At 41.7% G+C, this 18549-nt stretch overlaps 1 protein-coding gene across 5 annotated transcripts in view; it reads left to right on the plus strand.

Annotated features, from left to right (window-relative positions):
* PALM2AKAP2 (PALM2 and AKAP2 fusion) overlaps positions 1–18549 on the plus strand; it is a 269580-nt gene that overhangs the window by 33753 nt on the left and 217278 nt on the right. For all 5 annotated transcript variants that reach the window (XM_059873431.1, XM_059873432.1, XM_059873427.1 and 2 more), the window contains exon 2: positions 15477–15557. In XM_059873431.1, coding sequence (XP_059729414.1) covers positions 15477–15557 — 81 coding nt within the window. The remainder of the gene's footprint in view (positions 1–15476; positions 15558–18549) is intronic.

Here is an 18549-nt window from a genome sequence, read left to right on the forward strand (position 1 = left end):
TTGCTTGAGTGGAGGGATACCTAGGAAACGCCCAGCATTTCAGGGACAGGAGCTTCAATAGTGTCACTGTTAGCTGGCTTGCTGTGATCTGATTGTAGTGGCACTGCATGCTATGTCAAGCAAAACTCAGCTTGCTGTAAGAACTTAGTGTTGCGCCCTCTTTTCTTTGTAGTACGTATCAAATCTTGCAGCTTGTCGTCTTTAACATTTTAGTTGCTCTGATGGGGAAAATCTGTCATTTCTAGGGGCTGTGCAGAGCAGTGATTTTGCAGGCAAGCTGACCCTTGTCAAAAGCAGATTACAGATGATTTCAGTGGTACAGGAGACAGATGCTTGCCAGATCAGTGATGCAGGCTGTAAAATTTATTCTGATGCACTGGAAGAGCATGAACTGGGGATGTGCACATAGTGACTTCATTTTGTTCATATTAGAGGTAATGGGTGAAGCCATTTGAAAATCCCAGTGATAATATTCTCAAAGTTTTCTTTAGCAGATATACTGAGAGCTTGGTAGTGTGACAAACTCATGTCCTTCGATAGAAAAAAAAAGAAAATGTGAATAATTTGAGTAAGTTATAAATCCTTAGTAGCCCTTTGTGGAAAATCATTTGTCCCTGCTAAGAAACTTTCAGTGAGAAAGTATATTGAACTTGTGTGTTCATCTATAGCACGGTTGAATACAGTTAGTGCTTAATGACAAACACTGTGTGCTCTTCCTTGAGCTTCCACTGTGCTTGTACTCACATAGTGAAGTGTGACAGAAGGCAAAGTAGAGGTAAGTTCCATTTGTTCCATCCTGGAGGAACATGACACTACATCTGTGCAAGATACCTGTCAGAAGATGTGAGATACAAAAATTCACAAAATACAAGTTTTCAATATGTCCAGACTCAGGATTTGGGAATCTATATAGTTTGCACAGAATTCTTGTGCACAGTGCTTACATCTGTCTGTTAGGCTGTTTCTGTCATAACATAACAGTCCGAGGCAGGAATAAGTAGCTCTTTCTATTGGATTTTGTGCAATTACAGAAGAGAGGGACTATATTTTCCACAAAGGGAAAATATTGCAGTCTAAATAAAGCTTCTTGTCTCTGGTGGTGGACCAGTTGGAAGCTCAGTCAAGATACAGTGTGTTGGATTGTCTCTGCTACGGACTGAGAGATTAAGCGGGACCACCAAACAAACAGCAGTGATTATCAGGAGTGGTCAAGGATGGAGATTCTTCTCTTGTTAAATGATCTTACAAAAAGTGAATATTTTAATGTTTTATATGGTTTCTGGAGCCAAATTCTGGTTTGCCAATCTGTGAACAAAAACTAAAATATCTTTCTGACCAGACTTTACTGAGCCTTCCAAGTCCTTTCTTCATTTGAACTATATGGTCCCTTCCTGTTGGGGACCTTCAGCCAAATGTGGTGCTGACTTGAGCTGTGGGAGATGTATTTTGTATAGAACTCAGCAGCTACTGTCTCTGCAGGGTGACTGGTCCACTAACATTGAGGCCATGAAAAACTTCTCTTGAAGAAAATTTCTTTATAGTGAGGGGTAACTGATTACATATCACATAAGCGCTAATGCACAGAGAAGAGGGATTTCTCAACCCCTTTTCTGTACCAGGAAATAAATTCCCAGCACTCCTCCTAGACTCTCCTGCCATCCCTAGAAAAGTCTTGGGTATATTTTTTCTTATTGGACCTTGGATATTGGCTTTGCATGCTCTTCTGCAGGTCCCTGCAAAGACAAGTGATTCAGTTGTGTGTGGCACCATACCCAAGCCTGTAATTGTGTCCCACTTGGGCTCTGCAGTGGTCCAGTTTTTCAGGTAGTAGCACAACCATTAAGATGAAAACAGATTTGTGTGGAAGATATAAGTAGTTGAATGGAGGGCCAGTAGTTTTCTTTAAAAAGTGAAGAAAGGCTTAAAAAGCTAATTTTAGCTTAGGAGGTTTGGTTTTTACCTTACTCTGGAAAATTCCTTCCCAAGCTTGGTGGGGAGCTGTTGGTCCTTTACCTCTCTTCTTTTTCCTTTACTTCTAGGTAAAAAAAGAGACACTATAATCACTCTATCAATGCAATACAGAATCTCTGGCCACCTTTGCCAGTAACATATCCAGAAGTTACATGTCTCTCTGTTCAAAAGCTGGCAGAGTTAGTTCTGCTAGGGCAAAGGCAGCGTCACCTCAGAAACCATGGAGCAGTCTGGTCAGCAGGGGCAGAACCCATTAATCATAATTTATAGAACAAGACAGCTTTTTACTTCCAGATTTTTTATGGAGAGAGTATAGAGAATGGTTGTTGATATAGTTTAGCACAAGCATGGAGCAAATATTCTGTTGAATTCTCACAATGTAACCTTACACTGTGGCATGAGTGGCAGGTGCTTCAGTTTAAGTGGTGCATTGCATCAATTTTGGCCAATGTACTTAAGCATCTTTTGCCTTTTGAGCACTTTTCCTAAGGTCTTTCCATATAAACAGAAAGAGATCTTGCTTCTGGATGCCTTCCAGGTAGACGAGAATCTACAGGCCAAGGTGCTGGTGTACACTCCTTGGAATCTGCTGCTCTGCTCCAAGCTGTCATGGCTTCTGTCATGGTTTCAACAGTGCAGCCAGCTTGGAAATTGAGACCTTTGTTTTTTCTACAAGCCCCTGCAGGAAATCAGAGTTTACAAACCATAACAATTTGCTTTATTTTTCACGTTAATCCAGCTGCTGAGTAAAGAGAAACATTTATTTCACACAGACATGAATGAAATAAGATCCTTTAACAGGGACACCTACAGGGATGTGCACAGCCACGTGTTGAAGACTGCAGCAGATGATGACAATTCACTGACTTTATGTGGTCTGTATCCCTGGAGGTGACTAAGCTACCCATTTTAAAAAGACAAAGCTTTAAGGAAGTGTGCTAAGCCTTCTGAGGCAGCCTCAGAAAAAGATCTGACCTTCCTTAAGGACATTCATGTGTGCAAAATTTTCTCCTATGTCTGGATGGAGCGACGGTAGAAAGAAGAAGGAGTATGATTTTTGAGAAGGGATATGCCTGCAGTTGCATCCTCTCCCTCCTCTAGCTTCATAGAAGGAATTGCTGCAGAGATGCATTTTCAAGTTAACAGAAGAGCAACACTGACAGAAATGCTCCATGGAAGAAGGATATGGAATGGTTTCAAAATCTGTTGTTATAGAATAGTAAGGCCTCCTTTATACAGAGGTCTGCGGAGCGCCCAGATTAAGACAGAGGAGTTGCACAGGAGTAGTTAAACAGGGCCTGCGTGACATCCTGTAGATGTTATTCAGTAGAAGAGGCCACATTGCTCTGACTGGAGGAGGCAGGCAGGGAGAGGCAGGAATCAAACCACATCCCTGAAGCTTCTTCTGTTAGCTGCATGGTTTGGTTTTGTTTGTGTTTTTTTGTGAACTCATTGCTGCTTAATAAGATGTTCAAATGGTTTGCAGTTTTATAAACCTGTCAGGTGTCTATGTCAGATAAGTGTGAAATTCCTCTAAACTATACAGGCTTTGCTGTTTCAGATCTCCACAAACCATGAGCACCTGGGCAGACAAACTGCGTAAACCACACAGCAGGGCATATGGGTCACTGAGATGACCTTGGAGCTGTGAATTCCCAGATACACTTCACAGTAGGGATGCAAATCACAGAAAAATGCAGGCAGTTTTCTGAAGGGGGCAAACCTTTGATGGCACAGCAGACATTTGCCATCTCTACATGGATTTGGGTTCTGGAGCCAAGCATTGAGGCAGTGAGATCCAGGCTGAGTTTTTCTGTTGCTCTGCCCAGGGTCTCCCCCACCAGTACAGCAGACTGACACTGTGTACTCCTCTGCATCCTGCCAGTGGCCTGCAGTTATGAGCATCCTACCTTGAGGATCTCCTGCTAATCTGCTCCTGGAGAGCAGTCAGGCACTTCTCACAGGTTTTGTGTGCTTACCAGTTCCTCCTTACTTGATGTGACCAGATGGTGATGAAAAGCTGCATTGGGGTTCTCTTTGTATTGCCAGGATCAGGGTGGTCTTTGCCTTTGATGGTGAAGGGAGAAGGCCAGCAGATGAATTTGTTAGGCAATAAGTAGTGTAATGTCCCAGCTGTTCCTGTTCACAGAGAGCATTGGGATGCCTGACCTAAAGGAATGACATAGCAGTAATTCCTCCCACATACTGCTAAGGTTCAGTGTTGAGGCATGTGATCTTACACCTGTCAGATTAAATAAGCTTTCCAGAAGTAAACTGGCTGGAAATGAAGCCAGTTCTTCTATGTGTTACAAAGGCAAGATGCCAAGGTCGAGGCTGGGTAGGATTTTTAGCATACCTGGATCACAGCATGCTTTTCTACCAAGCACATGGGTGTATCTACTCTCCCAGTCACAATCAAGTTCTTCATTTATGGTCAATAGTGTCTTTGTGTTCTCTGTTGGAGTAATGTGACTCCCCTGACAGTCTGGAGAGGAGGCAGAAATGGCATGTCCAGCAGCTCCACCATTCTCTTTGACAGCCAGAGAGTTACCCCCTAAGTGAAGAGGGGCATTTGTGCCATCTCAGACCTGTGTGGGTCTTCACAAGGTGCAAATGTATAAGATCTCCAGAGCTGGTCAAAAAGCAAGAGGAACCCAACCCTCTACTGAGCTGCTTCAGGAAGAAAAGAAACCTTAGCCAGAGTGGTGGTTTGTGAGCTGGTGTGTTGTCTCATTAGCATCACCAGTTTGGAAGGGTACTGGCAGATAGAAGGTGGCGAGTCTCAGTTTTGAATTGCATCACACTGTGTTCGTAAGGGAAATTCTCTCCCTCTTTCCTTTCTATGTAAAAGCAGGCATGAATGTAGAATTATATTCTTCCTGAATGTAGAAGTTAGGACTCAAAGTAGTTGTGACACCAACAACTGCCACATATGTTAGCAGATGTCTGAGCATCAGACAATGTAAGTATCCTTAGCTAATGACATAGATTGGACAAAAGCTTAAAGATAGGGGTTTGAGCTAAGAATTTTATCTCACAAACGAGAAGTGCTTTTCAGCAGCAGAGGATCCCTGCACAGTACAACTGCCAGGCATAGCCCTGTGACATGAGGAGATCGGGTGGGATGCCACACAGGTCAGTGCCAAAAGCCTCGGGGCCAGCAGGCAAGCTGCCACACGCAAGGCAAAGGGAGTGAGAATATTTTGATGAGAGACACTGAGACTCTGAAACAATTTGCTAATCCAGCCACAATGTAAGGACTAAAGCACAAAGCCCAGCTCTATGTATTAATTCCTTCATTTGGGTCTTTTTTACCAATGCTCTGAAAATAACAAGCAAAAAGCTGGATATGATTCAAGTACCAGAATTAGCACTGGTAGCCCTGTGGATCCTGGCCATTGCTCTGTGCTAACCAGCCAGACCAGTTTGTTCCCTTTCCACTGCAGAAAATCCAATTTCCTCTTCCCACTTCATATGCTATGTCTTGGGGAAGTTTTATATTTCTTGATGTGAACATGCCTGTCATATCCACAATTAAAATGTATAAAGAGGGAAAACAAATTCTGCTGAAATCCCAGTCTTGGTCATTCTAATCTCAGTTCTTAACAAGTGAAAAATAATGCATGGAGATCCTCACCAGACATTGGCTTAGGGGGAAACCAGCATAAGCAATCATAGCTTCAGCTTGGATGCCTTAAAATCTTTGTGATTTATTTTTCATTTCTAGATAAGCTCTGTATAGGAATTTCTCTGTATACTCAGCTGTGATCAGAGGTGTTTCCACCTTTACAGTGAGGCTTTACAACAGCCTCATTGGCAGTATAAAGAGGTATTTTAGGAGTGTATGGGGCATGAGGGTAAACAAGAGACTTTTATTTGAAGCTGTGGAAATGTGACTAAATTATGCCCACAGACCAAATCCTGGCTTTCTTCTTTTCAGCAGCAGACAGTGAAAGACATTCAATGGCATGGATTTAAACCAAAGCCAGTTAGTAGCAACATGAGAGTAGGGAAAGTTAATGAACTGATTTTCTACAAATAGTCTACTCAAGCTAAAGAAAATCCCTATTGTATACTTTTGTGAATGAGCATGTAAAGTCAGCTTAACATTCCTTATCCAAAATATATTTTTAAGAAAAAGTGAAAATAATCAAGCACAGAGAAAAAAGGCTTGATTAAAAAGTAGCTTATTTGAGAATTTTGCTGGTTGTCTAGAGAAAATAGAAGTTTCAGAATTTCTTCTGTATGAATTCTTCAGAATTTTTTCTAGATTATCTAGAAAATTCACCTTAATTTTAGGAAGAAAGGCGATTTGCTAGATGAAGACCAAATTTTTCATCTAGCTCAGGCTGCAGTAGAAGAAGGTCAGTGTTAGGAAGCTATATGTATCATCTTGGAGGTTAGCTGTAGTAGGCACTAGGTAATGAAGTGTAATTGCCTGTCATTTATAACTACTATTAAGGACTATCCAGAAAAATGGATAAATCATTTCATTATTTATACTAACAGGTTCTATACAGTTTTTTGAGCACTTTTCAGAAATAATTGGTGTTGCAGAGAAGGTTGCTTCTGTACTCAGGTGACCCTGAGCTCTCACCCATTTTCAGGGTTAGTGTAAAAATTTCAAAGTTCTGGAAGACATGCTGATGTGGCATTAATAGAGAGTGGGAATCTGTCATTTATATGGTAACTGTTTGCTTCATTGTCGCATCTCACAGAAAAGATCCTCAGACCCCAATGACCCTGGTCTCCTCCCAGCAGCCATTAAAGAGCCTGACACTCAGGATCAAATTGTAAATGCATAGGAAAGTGAGACTTTTATTTTCTGTCAGCATCTGAAGGGAAGCAGCATCTGTGGGTGTCAGCCCATGGTCACTTCAGAAATGGGAGGTAAGAAGGGAAGTTCATTAAAACTTTTCATACTTCAAGGACTCATTATGGTGTTGGCCCAGTCAAAAATGCCCATGAATTGCATTAGACCTGAAGCTGCTTCCACTGACCCAGCAGCATTCAGTGAAAGGAAGATTTCCATATAATATCTGAGTTGCATGAAAATGCAATGAAATGTGTTCCATCAAAGTGGGGATTTCCCTATGGGATACCAGAGGAACTATGTTTTGTCCTCAAATAATTTTACTTCACCATCTCAATGAGACATTTTTCCATTGCATCCCCTTTCAAAATTGCTAATGAGGGAATTTTTGAAAAGGAAATTCCTTCCTGTGTTCATCAGTTTTTGGTAAGGGCTGTTATTCTGGGAGCAGTGCCATCCTTTTAGTCGTTGTTTGAGATGCATGAGGATTTTAATTAAGCAGTCATTGTCTATGTGTGTCGTGGTGGTTGCCTTCAATGACCAGAGAGCTTTAATTATAAGCACACAGGGCAGCTGAAATTTTTGCTGCAGCCCTTTAGAGATTTATGGGAATTACTGTCTTCACCAAAGATGATCCCTTCTCCTCCTGGACAGTATTGACTTGGGTAGTCTCAGCTATGACATTGGCAGTGGGTTTGTGGCAGTCAGGAAACGTTCATCATTCAGAAGCCCTGTGCTGCAGTTAGTGTTACAGGGCTACAAACTCCTCCTCTGATATCCCAAACAGACTGGTTGACTGTTTCAGGTGTCCTGCTTGAACACTGTGTTGAAGGCAATGCACATGTGGAAGCAGAGCTATTCTATTTGCTTTAGCAGGTCCGCACAGAAGAACCTTCTCCTTTGATATAGTGCAAGAGCAGCCTAACTCGTAGATGAAATGGACCAAATGAATTTTATGAGAACTGTTATTCTGCATGCAGGTGACAAAAAAATCATCAATAAAGAGGGCTGCAGAGCAAAAATATTTGTTCCTTTACTGGGAGAGCATTTAGGTTGGTTGCTGGGACCCACGTCTCTCTACCTCTCTCAAACCACCTTTGCCTTGTGCATAAGCAAGTAACTTTTCAGACCCTCACTAGTAGGGAAAAGACATGCAAAGTTTCAGTGAAAGCCAGTGTATTCCTACCTGACAACACGTTATTTCTTCACCTTGAGGGTCACCTTATTGCAAGTAATTCTGCCTTACCTTTAGCAGGGGCCTATTCAATATGTGAAAAACAAAGCATTTGCATAACTTCCAGGCTCTTCTAGTTACTCCATTACGCAGTTCTGACTCAGTGAATTAAGTTTATTCTGTTTCCAATACAAACATGCCAAGTCATTTTGTGAATGCTGTGGCAAGCTGTCTGGGTAATGGGAGTCAACCCTTGTGACCAAAATCTCCATTTTATACCAGTTTCACAAGAGAGGAGGTGGAGGGCATAGCTGATCATGAATTGTTCACCTTGTCTCCAATCTCAGCTTTGCTTCCTCCTGTGTATACAACTGTGGAAAGAGCAGGCATGAGGAAGGGAGCTAAACCCAGCCCTTACCTTTTAGGTGGATTTCACTTGCTCCCCTCAGGCACTTATCTGCTGCACCTGTGCAATTGGGAACTCCTGTTGTTTATTCCTCGATAACCCATCTGCTTCTTGCTTGGAGTAATGGAAATGGGCACAGCTTTATCATAAAATATGTGGGCATGTGGAAGATAACAAAAATCATTGCAGCAACAGGCTGCACTCCTGCTATCCCTGCATCCCATCTAGAACTTTCCAACATACAACTTGCTTCAATTAGGTCTCAAGGAGGTCCAGTAAGGTGGGCTACCAAGGTCTTAGACACCTAGGACACTGGAAATAATGACTCTTTGTTTTCAGAAATAAGCCTTCTGCAGAGAAGAAGTGTGAGTGAAGAAGGATGTCAATCTCTTGGATGCTACATGGAAGCAGAGAGTGCAGTTCTCTTAAGTTCAGAAGCTGTATTCCAGTATATGCATGCAGGGAAGGTGTCGTTCATGTTTCAAGGGAAACAAAGCTTAGAGGGGTGGCCATGAGATTTCAGGGAACTGGGGCAGAGAGGGTCTTGCAGGAAAATGCCTAAGAGAGTAAAGCCAGTAGCTTACATTTATGTCTTGTTGATGGCGTAATTGCAGAGAAAAAAAAATTGATCTTGAGACAAGCATTGGCTTGATTCTGCTTGGAGCATGGTAGGAGAGGACCTGCAGGAAGAGTAATTTCCCATAGTTGGAAACAACATATATTTTTCCCAGTGCTCAAAACAGAAGACCAGACAAGCCCTCAGCTTGCAATTACAGAGTCTGCATGGCTACCCATAACAACAGGATTTTCACCAAAAATTGTCATGCAAGACAATTGGCAGCAAGTAATGAAAGTGGGCACTGATGATCCAAAAGGAGAAGTCATCTTGCCACCACCCTTTGAGGTGTGTTTATTCTGATGTAAGAGTGTCTCTGCTTCAGTTCTGCATCCTGCCTGTTCTGGTGCTGTCATTTCTGCTGCCTGCTGTTCACAACAGCAGGTAACATTCAGAACTGGAGTCTGCAAAGTGCTGCCAATGCTGTGCTGTATCATTGCAACTGCTAGGGATGGTTGGTCTCAGGAGAGCTTCCTGCTTTCAAACACAAGAGGAAAATAAAGACGTGACCTGACATTAATGAAAAAGGAATTGGGCAGGGGGGGTGGGAATAAGCTGGGGAAACAGAAGACAAAAAGAAAAAGAAGAGAGAAAAGTAGCCTGTCTCTCTCAATAATTTGTTTCTGTGAACCATTGCTTCGATCAGCAAAAGAGGATACAAATATACAGATTTGACTCCACTTATGAGAGACATGTAGTCATCACAGTGAAAATGGTCGTTTAAACCACCACCCAATGAAAGTTTCAATTTCCCTGAGGAGTGGATTTTTGGGATTTTGAGAACTGCGGGTTGAAATTTTTTACGGAATCCAGAGTGTTGCGCCAAAATTCTGGGTGTCTCTGAAATGGCAACAGAAAAATGAGAGATCAGGAGCTCTTTTGCTCAGGTTTTTTTTTCCTCACTTCCTATCCTAAAAATATCTGAGTTTAAATACAGGGGGAATAATATCTACCAAATGGGCAGAGAAGAGAAAATAGTCACTTGCTGAAGAAATAATGTAATTTTTTGATAAGAGTTTTTTGTAACTGTTTTCATTGCTTTGAAGCAGACTATAGTTCTCCTCCAGTTGTGCCATTTTTGGGTGCATTTATTTTGCATTGTCACAACAGGCAAACGTTGTCACAATCTCTGTGTCAAGCTGGACACTTGTTTGGCATGCAGGATGATTTTAATGGGAAAGCTCTGAAACTACTGATGTGATGCTCTGAAACTCCCTTTCAGTGATGTGCCACCCTTCTCCTCAAGGCTCACATAACCTCTGTTGGATTTTCTGTTGAGTTGAGGATGTTTTCTTTTATCCCAGCATGCTCTTTTGGATACTTGTACCACGAGCCTTAGCCTGACATCAATTTTAGGCATGTATTTTCACAGTGAGGTCAATCAAATAGTGCTTAGCTTCTGTCTGCTTCATGGTGTGCTTACTCCACAGGTCTGAGCTGGCTTTAAAGCAAAGAAATCAGATTATTCTGCCAGTGCAAGTAGATCAAAGGGCTTTACCAGCTCTTTACTGCCCCAAGGATTGGTAGAGGTGCATGTTTCTCTGTAGACGGTTATGGCTTGGTGGGCTGAGTAATCTCTGTATCACTTCCCACACTCTGCAGGCAGATTTCTAAACAAGAACAAAAATTATTTTGTAATGAAAAAATGAAGTATTCTCTGACTGCAGTATCACAGGGATTAATTTTGGTATAACTTGTTTACTTCACGATCTTATACTTGCTTTGGATCTGAGTTTTTTGTAATTGGTGGCACTGGTTTGTGGTTGTTGGAGTTGTTTCGACTGGAAGAGTTTGACAAGTGTGATAATAAACTCTAGGTTGTTTTGATCAACATGACACACTATTGAGACAAAAAAGTCAGTAGTTGATAAGATTAACAATGAAAGAAAGACAAAAGCATACAAAAACTTAATAGAAGGCCTTAAAATCATATGTGGTTCAGGGGCTTCCTGAACCAGAGGTATTTCAGTTTCTTTAGTAACTGTCCTCACAATATTCCTTCTGTTTTACTATCCCCATGTTCCCCTGGGACATCCATCCCATTTTAGAACCCACAGCATCCTGAGGCATGGATTTCCACAGCAGACCATTGCATTGGCTTCAAACATGCCCCATCCCATTTCACTTGATGGCCCTTTTTTTCCTTTCTGTGGAAAACAGAGTGAGCAGAGATGTCTGCTGGCTATTTCCTTGATTTTACTGGTCTCCGTTTGATAATCCCAATTCCTCTTGTTCTTCCAAGTGCAAGGATTCTTACTGAGTATCTGATATATTTGGTTTTTAGCAGTAGGAAGATGCCACTGACAAACTTCAGTGCTAAGAATTTCATCCTTTCCAAATCTAGTTTATTGGAAATAAATTTATGGCTTACATGTTGCACATCCATGTATGAATGCCTGAATACAAATCTCATTTTCCACAAATTGAGTCACCTTCCTGTTTGACCTATGTTCTTTTCCCATCTTGTAGATCTGAGTTAAAAAAAAAAAAAAAAAAAAAAAAAAAAAAAAAAAAAAAAAAGTATTTTAACTTTGCCATTTTCCTTGTAATTTGGTGAAGGGAGAGATGCAAAGGTTAAATCCTATTTTGCTCATTAATATCTCAAATATTCAGAGTGCCCTGAGACTACCTCCCAAATGGAACTCCTCTACCATTTTAGAAGGGCAACCATCTGTGACGACTGTCTGTATAACTGCAAAGGCAGAATAGATAGATACACCTCAGAAAGACACAAAAGTTTTCCTTTAAACATGTCACAATCACAATAAAACTAGTTCCAGTCTTTTCCACCTCTCTTCAATCCAGTTTCTGGAGTAAACTTTTTTGTTTAAAGCAAGCGCTTTATTTTCTTGGTGCCAGGACCCTTAGAAATTTGTAATTTAGCAGGAATACTTGGAAAAAAGTTTTCTGTAAGTGAACAAACAAAGTAATGAGGAAGATTTATTGGCTTACTCACAGAAAAGTGCCTTAACAAATGCTCAAGTTAAGCATGTGCTTCAAATCCCACATTTTCAGTAAAGTACTGAATTAGAGGACTGTTTATGTGGAGGATGGCATGATGTCTAAAATACTTGACATGATAGTTTTGGTAGGATTTTTGTCATTCAGCCCAGTCTTTTACTGTTCCAAAACCTACTTACATAAACCAGGTACACATATAGTCCCAACTTTCAGTGTCTGGGTTAAACCTAAATGGAATGTGATATAGTAACCTGAAGGCGGAATGTCCTGATAGCTGATTTGTACAGTCTTTGGGGCGGGGCGGGGGGGGGAAGAGCACTTTTGGTTTCGTATTACTCAGCCACAAAATCAGAGGGTAAAGGCATACATACTCAGGCTGTCTGAATGCCAGTGGAATGGAAACGTGAGCAATATTCCAATTTAACTCCACAGAAATCCACTAGTTAGTAAGTAGTTCAAGTATTTTAGTGCCTGCTGTGTTGCTGCCTACAGGGAAAATACTCTAAGTGCTTTCCCTTTTTCAAAAAGAAAGGCAGTTTTCATCTATCTTTTATAAGGCTTTCTTGTTGCATCCATTATACAGCACGACACAACCAGCCAAAGGATCTATTGTGGTGGTTTCTATTACATGTTTTAGTGGCAAGGTTTTTTTGGATGGTGGAATACATACATATATAAATGTGTGTGTAGATATATGTATATATGTGTGTGTGTGCATACAAACTTAGATATAAACATATGTGTGTATGTATGTAGATGGACTTATCAGTCTAGATCACTTAGCAGTGAAGATGTATGTCCCTTATGCTGGCCTATGGACTGTCAAATGTGAGGTGTTACTGCCTACATATATGAAAACAAATATTTTTTCACCTGACCAGTTTGACATAAAAGGGCAGAATTATCCTTATTCTAAGAGTATTAGGCCATTAACTGGGACATCTTTTAGAGCAACTTTTTTCTGGTCCATGTCTGACCAGCTATTTGAGGACAAAACCAAAAACAAATTCTGTTTTTCAGATTCCATGTATGCTGTTAGTATTAAAAATTTAAAATTTAATTTAAAATTTAGAATTTAAAAAAAGGCAAGAAATGTTCCTGAATAATATTGGGGTTTTAACCCCATAGCCATCTAATACCCTATTCACTTCAAGAATGGAAAGGGCTAATGCAGACTGGAGGATAGGAGTGATGATCCACAGATCATAGTTCTATATTAGAAGGATTTTTAAAGGTGCACAAAAATTCTGTATGCCTGTATGTGCATAAATGAAAACTGTCTTCTGTGTGTGGAGACCAGTGCGATGTCAAGGTTTGTGACACTTGAGTTACTGGAAATTCTGATTTTCCTACTCTATAACAAATTCAGCAGATCTGCTAGAGCAAGAGTAGAGCCAACAGGATGGTTAGGGGGATGGAGCACCTCTCCTAGGAAAAGGCTGAGAGAAATGGGATTTCTCAGCTTGAAAAAGAGAAGGTGTGACCTGATTGCAGCCTACCCGTACCTGAAGGGACCCTGCAAGAAACACGGTGAGGGACTTTTGACAAGAACATGTAGAGACAGGACAAGGGGAAATGACTTCAAACTGAAAGAAAATACCTTTAGATTGGATGTTAGGAAAAAATTCCTTACTGTGAGGGTGGGGGGTACTCGAACAGGTTGCCTGGAAGTTTTGGATGCCCTGGGAGTGTTCAAGGTCAGGCTGGATGGGACTCTGAGCAGCCGGTTCTGGTGAAAGGTGACCCTGCCCTTGGCAGGTTGGTCAGTTGGAACAAGATGGTCTTTTAGGCCCCTTCCAATGCAGACGATTCCATGATTCTAGGATTTTATTCTATGAAGATATATTTGTTCAGCAGTAGTCTTACATTTTGCAGACAATGGGGACTGTGTGTGTAAATGTAGGTATACATGAATAATCAGCATGTAAGAGTGTGCAAAACATTACAGAACAGCTTGGTGTATGCAACATGTAGCTATTCTGCTTCTTCTAGATTCATTATTCCAGCCTTTCCATCACCATTCTGACATCTAGCTCTTCAGTAGAAGTGGTCCAGGCAGTTTTCTACCTCCATGTTTTGCCTTGTTTTTAGTGAGCTTGACATTAACTAATAATTTTTTAAAAGTTTCCTGATCTTCCTTGTAAATGTAATGTTTTCCTCCCAAAATGCCTTGTTTGACATCCAACATAAGGATGATTAATTCTGCATAGGCAGAATCTTATCATATACTCTTAAGGATGAGGCATGAAGGCTTGAAATCCCTGGAAAGCAGAGAATTCCCAGAGCGTCAGTGGGGCACCTAGAAATAAGTAAGAAAAACTATTTTGTGGATTTAAGGAATCCCCAAATGTCTTTAGACCCAACGTTACAGCTACTGAATTATTTAAATAACAAAAAATAAGGTTTGGCAGATAAGAAATAAAAACCATTGTTCCAGTAAAAACAGAGGCTGACTGCCTTAATTTATTACTCATTGTTTCTGTCTTGGCTACAAAATCTAAAATGAGAAAAGTCCTTGGGGAGAGGGAACCTCGTCCAGGATAGGGATGGATGGATGGATGGATGGATGGATGGATGGATGGATGGATGGATGGATGGATGGATGGATGAGGAGAAATGCTCCCAAGACGGTGCAGAAGGCTGACAAAAGCAAACAGTTTACCAGCTTAAGAGAAAGGTGTGGCAGGGGAAAAAGCAGGTCATTCTCCTCTTGAAACACCTGAGAGAGTCTGCTGCCTGCTGAAGGGCACAGCCTGGGCACAGGCAAGTGGCAATGATCAGGGCTGTAACAGCTCAGCTGTGGAAAGGACTGTGCTGTCCTTGGCACCACTTGGTCACTCCAGCTTCAGGGACCTGGTAAGGGCCAGCTGCTGGCATGTGCTGGTGACCTGAATGTTAAACCCAGAGAGCTGGAGGTTACCAATCCCATTTACTTGTATGTAAATCCCATGCAATCTTGCTGAAACATCTTCCCCCCACAGAGCCCAGGGAAAGCCTTACCACCAACCCTGCTGGGGGAAAATGAGGTCTGCAGACTGCTCTCTCCCTCCATGATGCCACCCCTGCTTTTGTGACACCTTGCTGTCACACGGTTGCACCACACTACCCATGGTTTTGGCCCCAGCATATCAAATGCAAAATCACATCTTTGTCCCTTTAACTTCTCTCTTAGCTGTTATGCCTGTTTTCTCCCCTCCTCTGGGACTGTGCACTGTTGCTGCTCTGGCTGCTGGGAGCAAGCGAGGAGAATTTCTCCTACTGGCAAGTAACCAGCCAGTCTGGGGCTAGCATCTTCCCAGGACGCTGCTCTTTGCATACCACCAGGCAGAGGAGCAGGTGAAATGGGACTGGTGACATCTGTACAGATGTGTTTGACTGCTTACATGCTGTTACGAATCTGCTACCCTTAAAGCCTCCGTTTCTCTGACGAGATATCTCTCCCTCTCTCTCTCTCTCTCTCTCTCTCTCTCTCTCTCTTCCTCCCTCTCTCCCTCTCTCCCTCTCTCTCTCTCTCTCTCAAAATTATTTTTCCAAGGAGAAAAGGAAAAGGCAGACAGAAATAGAAGGCAAGAGACAACAGCTTGAGGACCAGATACTTCAGCTGCAGCATTTCAAGGTAAGGGACTGATGCCAGAAATGATGGATTGACTAAATCTGTTCATTATTAGACATGCAGGTCACACGTCTGAAAGCTGGGAAAAGCCCACTCTGACATGAAGCAGCTTTCACTGCCGGAGCCTATCTCTTGCAGTGATCATGTCCTGCCTGCTTTTCATTCCGTGTGCTTCATGCACAGGACCATGTTGTTTAAACGGTTTGGGAGCATGGAGTCGGGAGGGTGTGGGTGCAGGCAGCACAACAGTGCTGTTATTATTAAATCTGTTATTTATTATACATAATGATGAGACACCAATCGCTGTGGCTTGGGTGTGCACTGCATGGCTTCAGCCAGCACTTTCTGCCTGCAGAGCTGCGTTGGATTTCTCTGGTGCCTGTCGTTAGGATTTGTGTGAGTGTGTTGCAGAAGGAGTGTTAGTTAGCATGCATCTGTGTATGTGTGTAAAGATTTCATTGTAGGATGAAGTTATTAGGTGTGCATGGCATAATAAAATGGGCATGTATGTACATGCAGGGAGGGTGCTGATGCATATGTGTGTATCTACATGGAGAGGCGCCTTGATATCTAACAGGGTGCTGAGAAATCCCAGTCCCTGTTGGTCTCCATGACAGCTGCAGATAGCATCATTTGAAAGCCATCCTTGCTGTTTCTATTGCTTATCCCTCCTGTCAGGAGCATATTTGTGCATAGCAAAGATAAGAACAAAAACATACATGTGATCTTTTGTATCTGGTGAGAATTTGTGGGTCAGATCTTGCTATATTAGTTCAGTAGGGGAGCCTGAGGAATTTCAGTGATTAAAATATCTGAGAAAGATGATTAGAACTGGACAGTTAATCCTCACAGCCAGTGAGCTGAGCTGTGTTTCTAAAATTAAGATATTTAGGTTGCTTGTGGAATAAGAGTGTGTGTGTGTTTGAACAGTGCGCCTGCATCGGGAGATGATGTGCAGAATATCTCTGTGCACACATGCACTTGTAGACCACACTGCAAGTTATGCTACAGGCAGGATATTTCTCCTGCCTCTCCAAGACCCTGCAGTCATGTTCTGCAATTTATTCCTCCTTTTCTGGTAAACACAATGCAGTTAAGTCCAAGTAATTGATATCAGCCTACACAAATGCCACAATCAAGTTTATCACCAGTCTGTGGATGTCAGACATTGGTGTTTCCAGTCAAAGATGTGATTGCATTTCTGTGGGGAAACAGGAATTGCCATTTTGTTCAGGCTTCCATTGAGTACAGGCAGGGGAGAATTTCTTCAGATAACTATAGGGTGCTGCAGCAGAGCAGTGCAGTACTGTTCCAGTACCTTCATGATGCTGGGTATTTTTTTCCTTTTTACCACCAAGCTGATGACAGCCTTTAGCATGTTAACTGTTTCCAAGCTAACTACATTATGATTCTTTGTGAAATTCTTTAAGTAGAGCCTTTTGGATAGACTGTTCTGTCAATTTTCTGCTTCATCTGTTTTACTTTGATATAGGTGTTGGTATGTTTTATTATCATGCATAGGAAAAGTAAAACCCCTCAAGGTGGTGCAGTGGGATCAGCCCCTCAGCTGATGCAGACTGGCATTGACTTCAGCCCTGCTATGTTGATTGCCACCAGAGGAGGTTTGATTTTGCTGCATGGATTTTTTCAGAGGCACACATGAAAAATAGCTGTGTCCCTCTATTTTTTAACCCACAGGCTGGAGCAAGAGCAGTAATCATACAGGAAGCTAATGGGAGATCAGGGCATAGAAGTTTAATGGCAGAGATATTTAAAATGGCAGCTGTTTCAGCTAAAATCACAGCCAGACTTAAGGTCTGTAATGCTGTGTGTGAGGATGAGCATCAGGACATGATAAAATCTACACTACCTCTCCATTCAGTGTCATCACTTGTCACCAGAGGAAAACTGTGCTGCTTTTACAGGAGTGGTCATGGTGACTGATGCTCTGTGAGCTGCCTGTACTACCAAGCAACTGTCTGCTGGGAGACCTGAATGAGGTGATAGAAGAGGTCTAACTGGGATTGCAGATTTCATCCTCATTGCTGCTAGAACCTTCCTAAAATTAAAATAATAAACATGTTCAAAAATGGAGATAGAGGCACTGGCTGGTAGTGTTTCTGTTTCTCTTTGCAGACAGATGAAGAAAACTGCATTTTTGTTTCATACATCATTCAGTGTTCTGGTTGCTTAGTGAAATGCTGACCAACATTTTATTTTGCCTGCCAGTTTGATTTGCTCATTTGCAAAACTGTGTATCCCCCTGCCACCTCCCTAGTGCTCTCCCTCACCTCATCCTGCTTGTCCTCAGCCTCTCCAAGGCAGGGGCTCCAAGTCTGATATGAATATAGTCCCTCAGTCTGATATGGCTCCCCAGTCTGACACACCAGACCAAAATAAGTGCATTTATTTTCCCTTGGAGTGCTAAGTAGAACATGATTCATTTCCTGAATTATGTGGATTTCATCTAATTCTGTGCAAAGCATACATCCAGGTTAAAAGACTAGGCTTTCCTAGGAAGCCCCTGTATTTACTCAAAATGCTATGAGGCTGTTGATGTCCATATAGAGTGTAAGGATTTCATATCAGTGTTCATTAAAATCTGCTGTGAAGAAACCTTTGAAAATAAAATCTGGGTTAATCCTGTGTCTGCAGTATCTGGGTTGATCCCACAAGCATAACAGCTTGAATTCACACAAAGACATTCATGCCAGTATTCAGTGGGTTTGCTTCATTTTTGTGCAGTGTCAGAGTAATTTTCTTTTTAAAATACACTGTGTAAAATAGCATGTTTGGTTACCTAATAAAGGTTCTAGAAGCTACAGGGTTTCTGTTAATTTCAGAAAATTTTATTCACAATGGAAAAATATCTAACAGAAATAATTTATTGCAAATGTTTATGCTTATTACCTGCAGTTTTCAAATTGCTGATGCCAATTAGACCCCTGACGAAATGACTTTACTACCAGTTCATTTGTTTTTCCCTTGTTACTTA

The sequence above is a fragment of the Haemorhous mexicanus genome, chromosome Z (genome assembly GCF_027477595.1).
Source record: "Haemorhous mexicanus isolate bHaeMex1 chromosome Z, bHaeMex1.pri, whole genome shotgun sequence".
NCBI classification, from domain to species: domain Eukaryota; kingdom Metazoa; phylum Chordata; class Aves; order Passeriformes; family Fringillidae; genus Haemorhous; species Haemorhous mexicanus.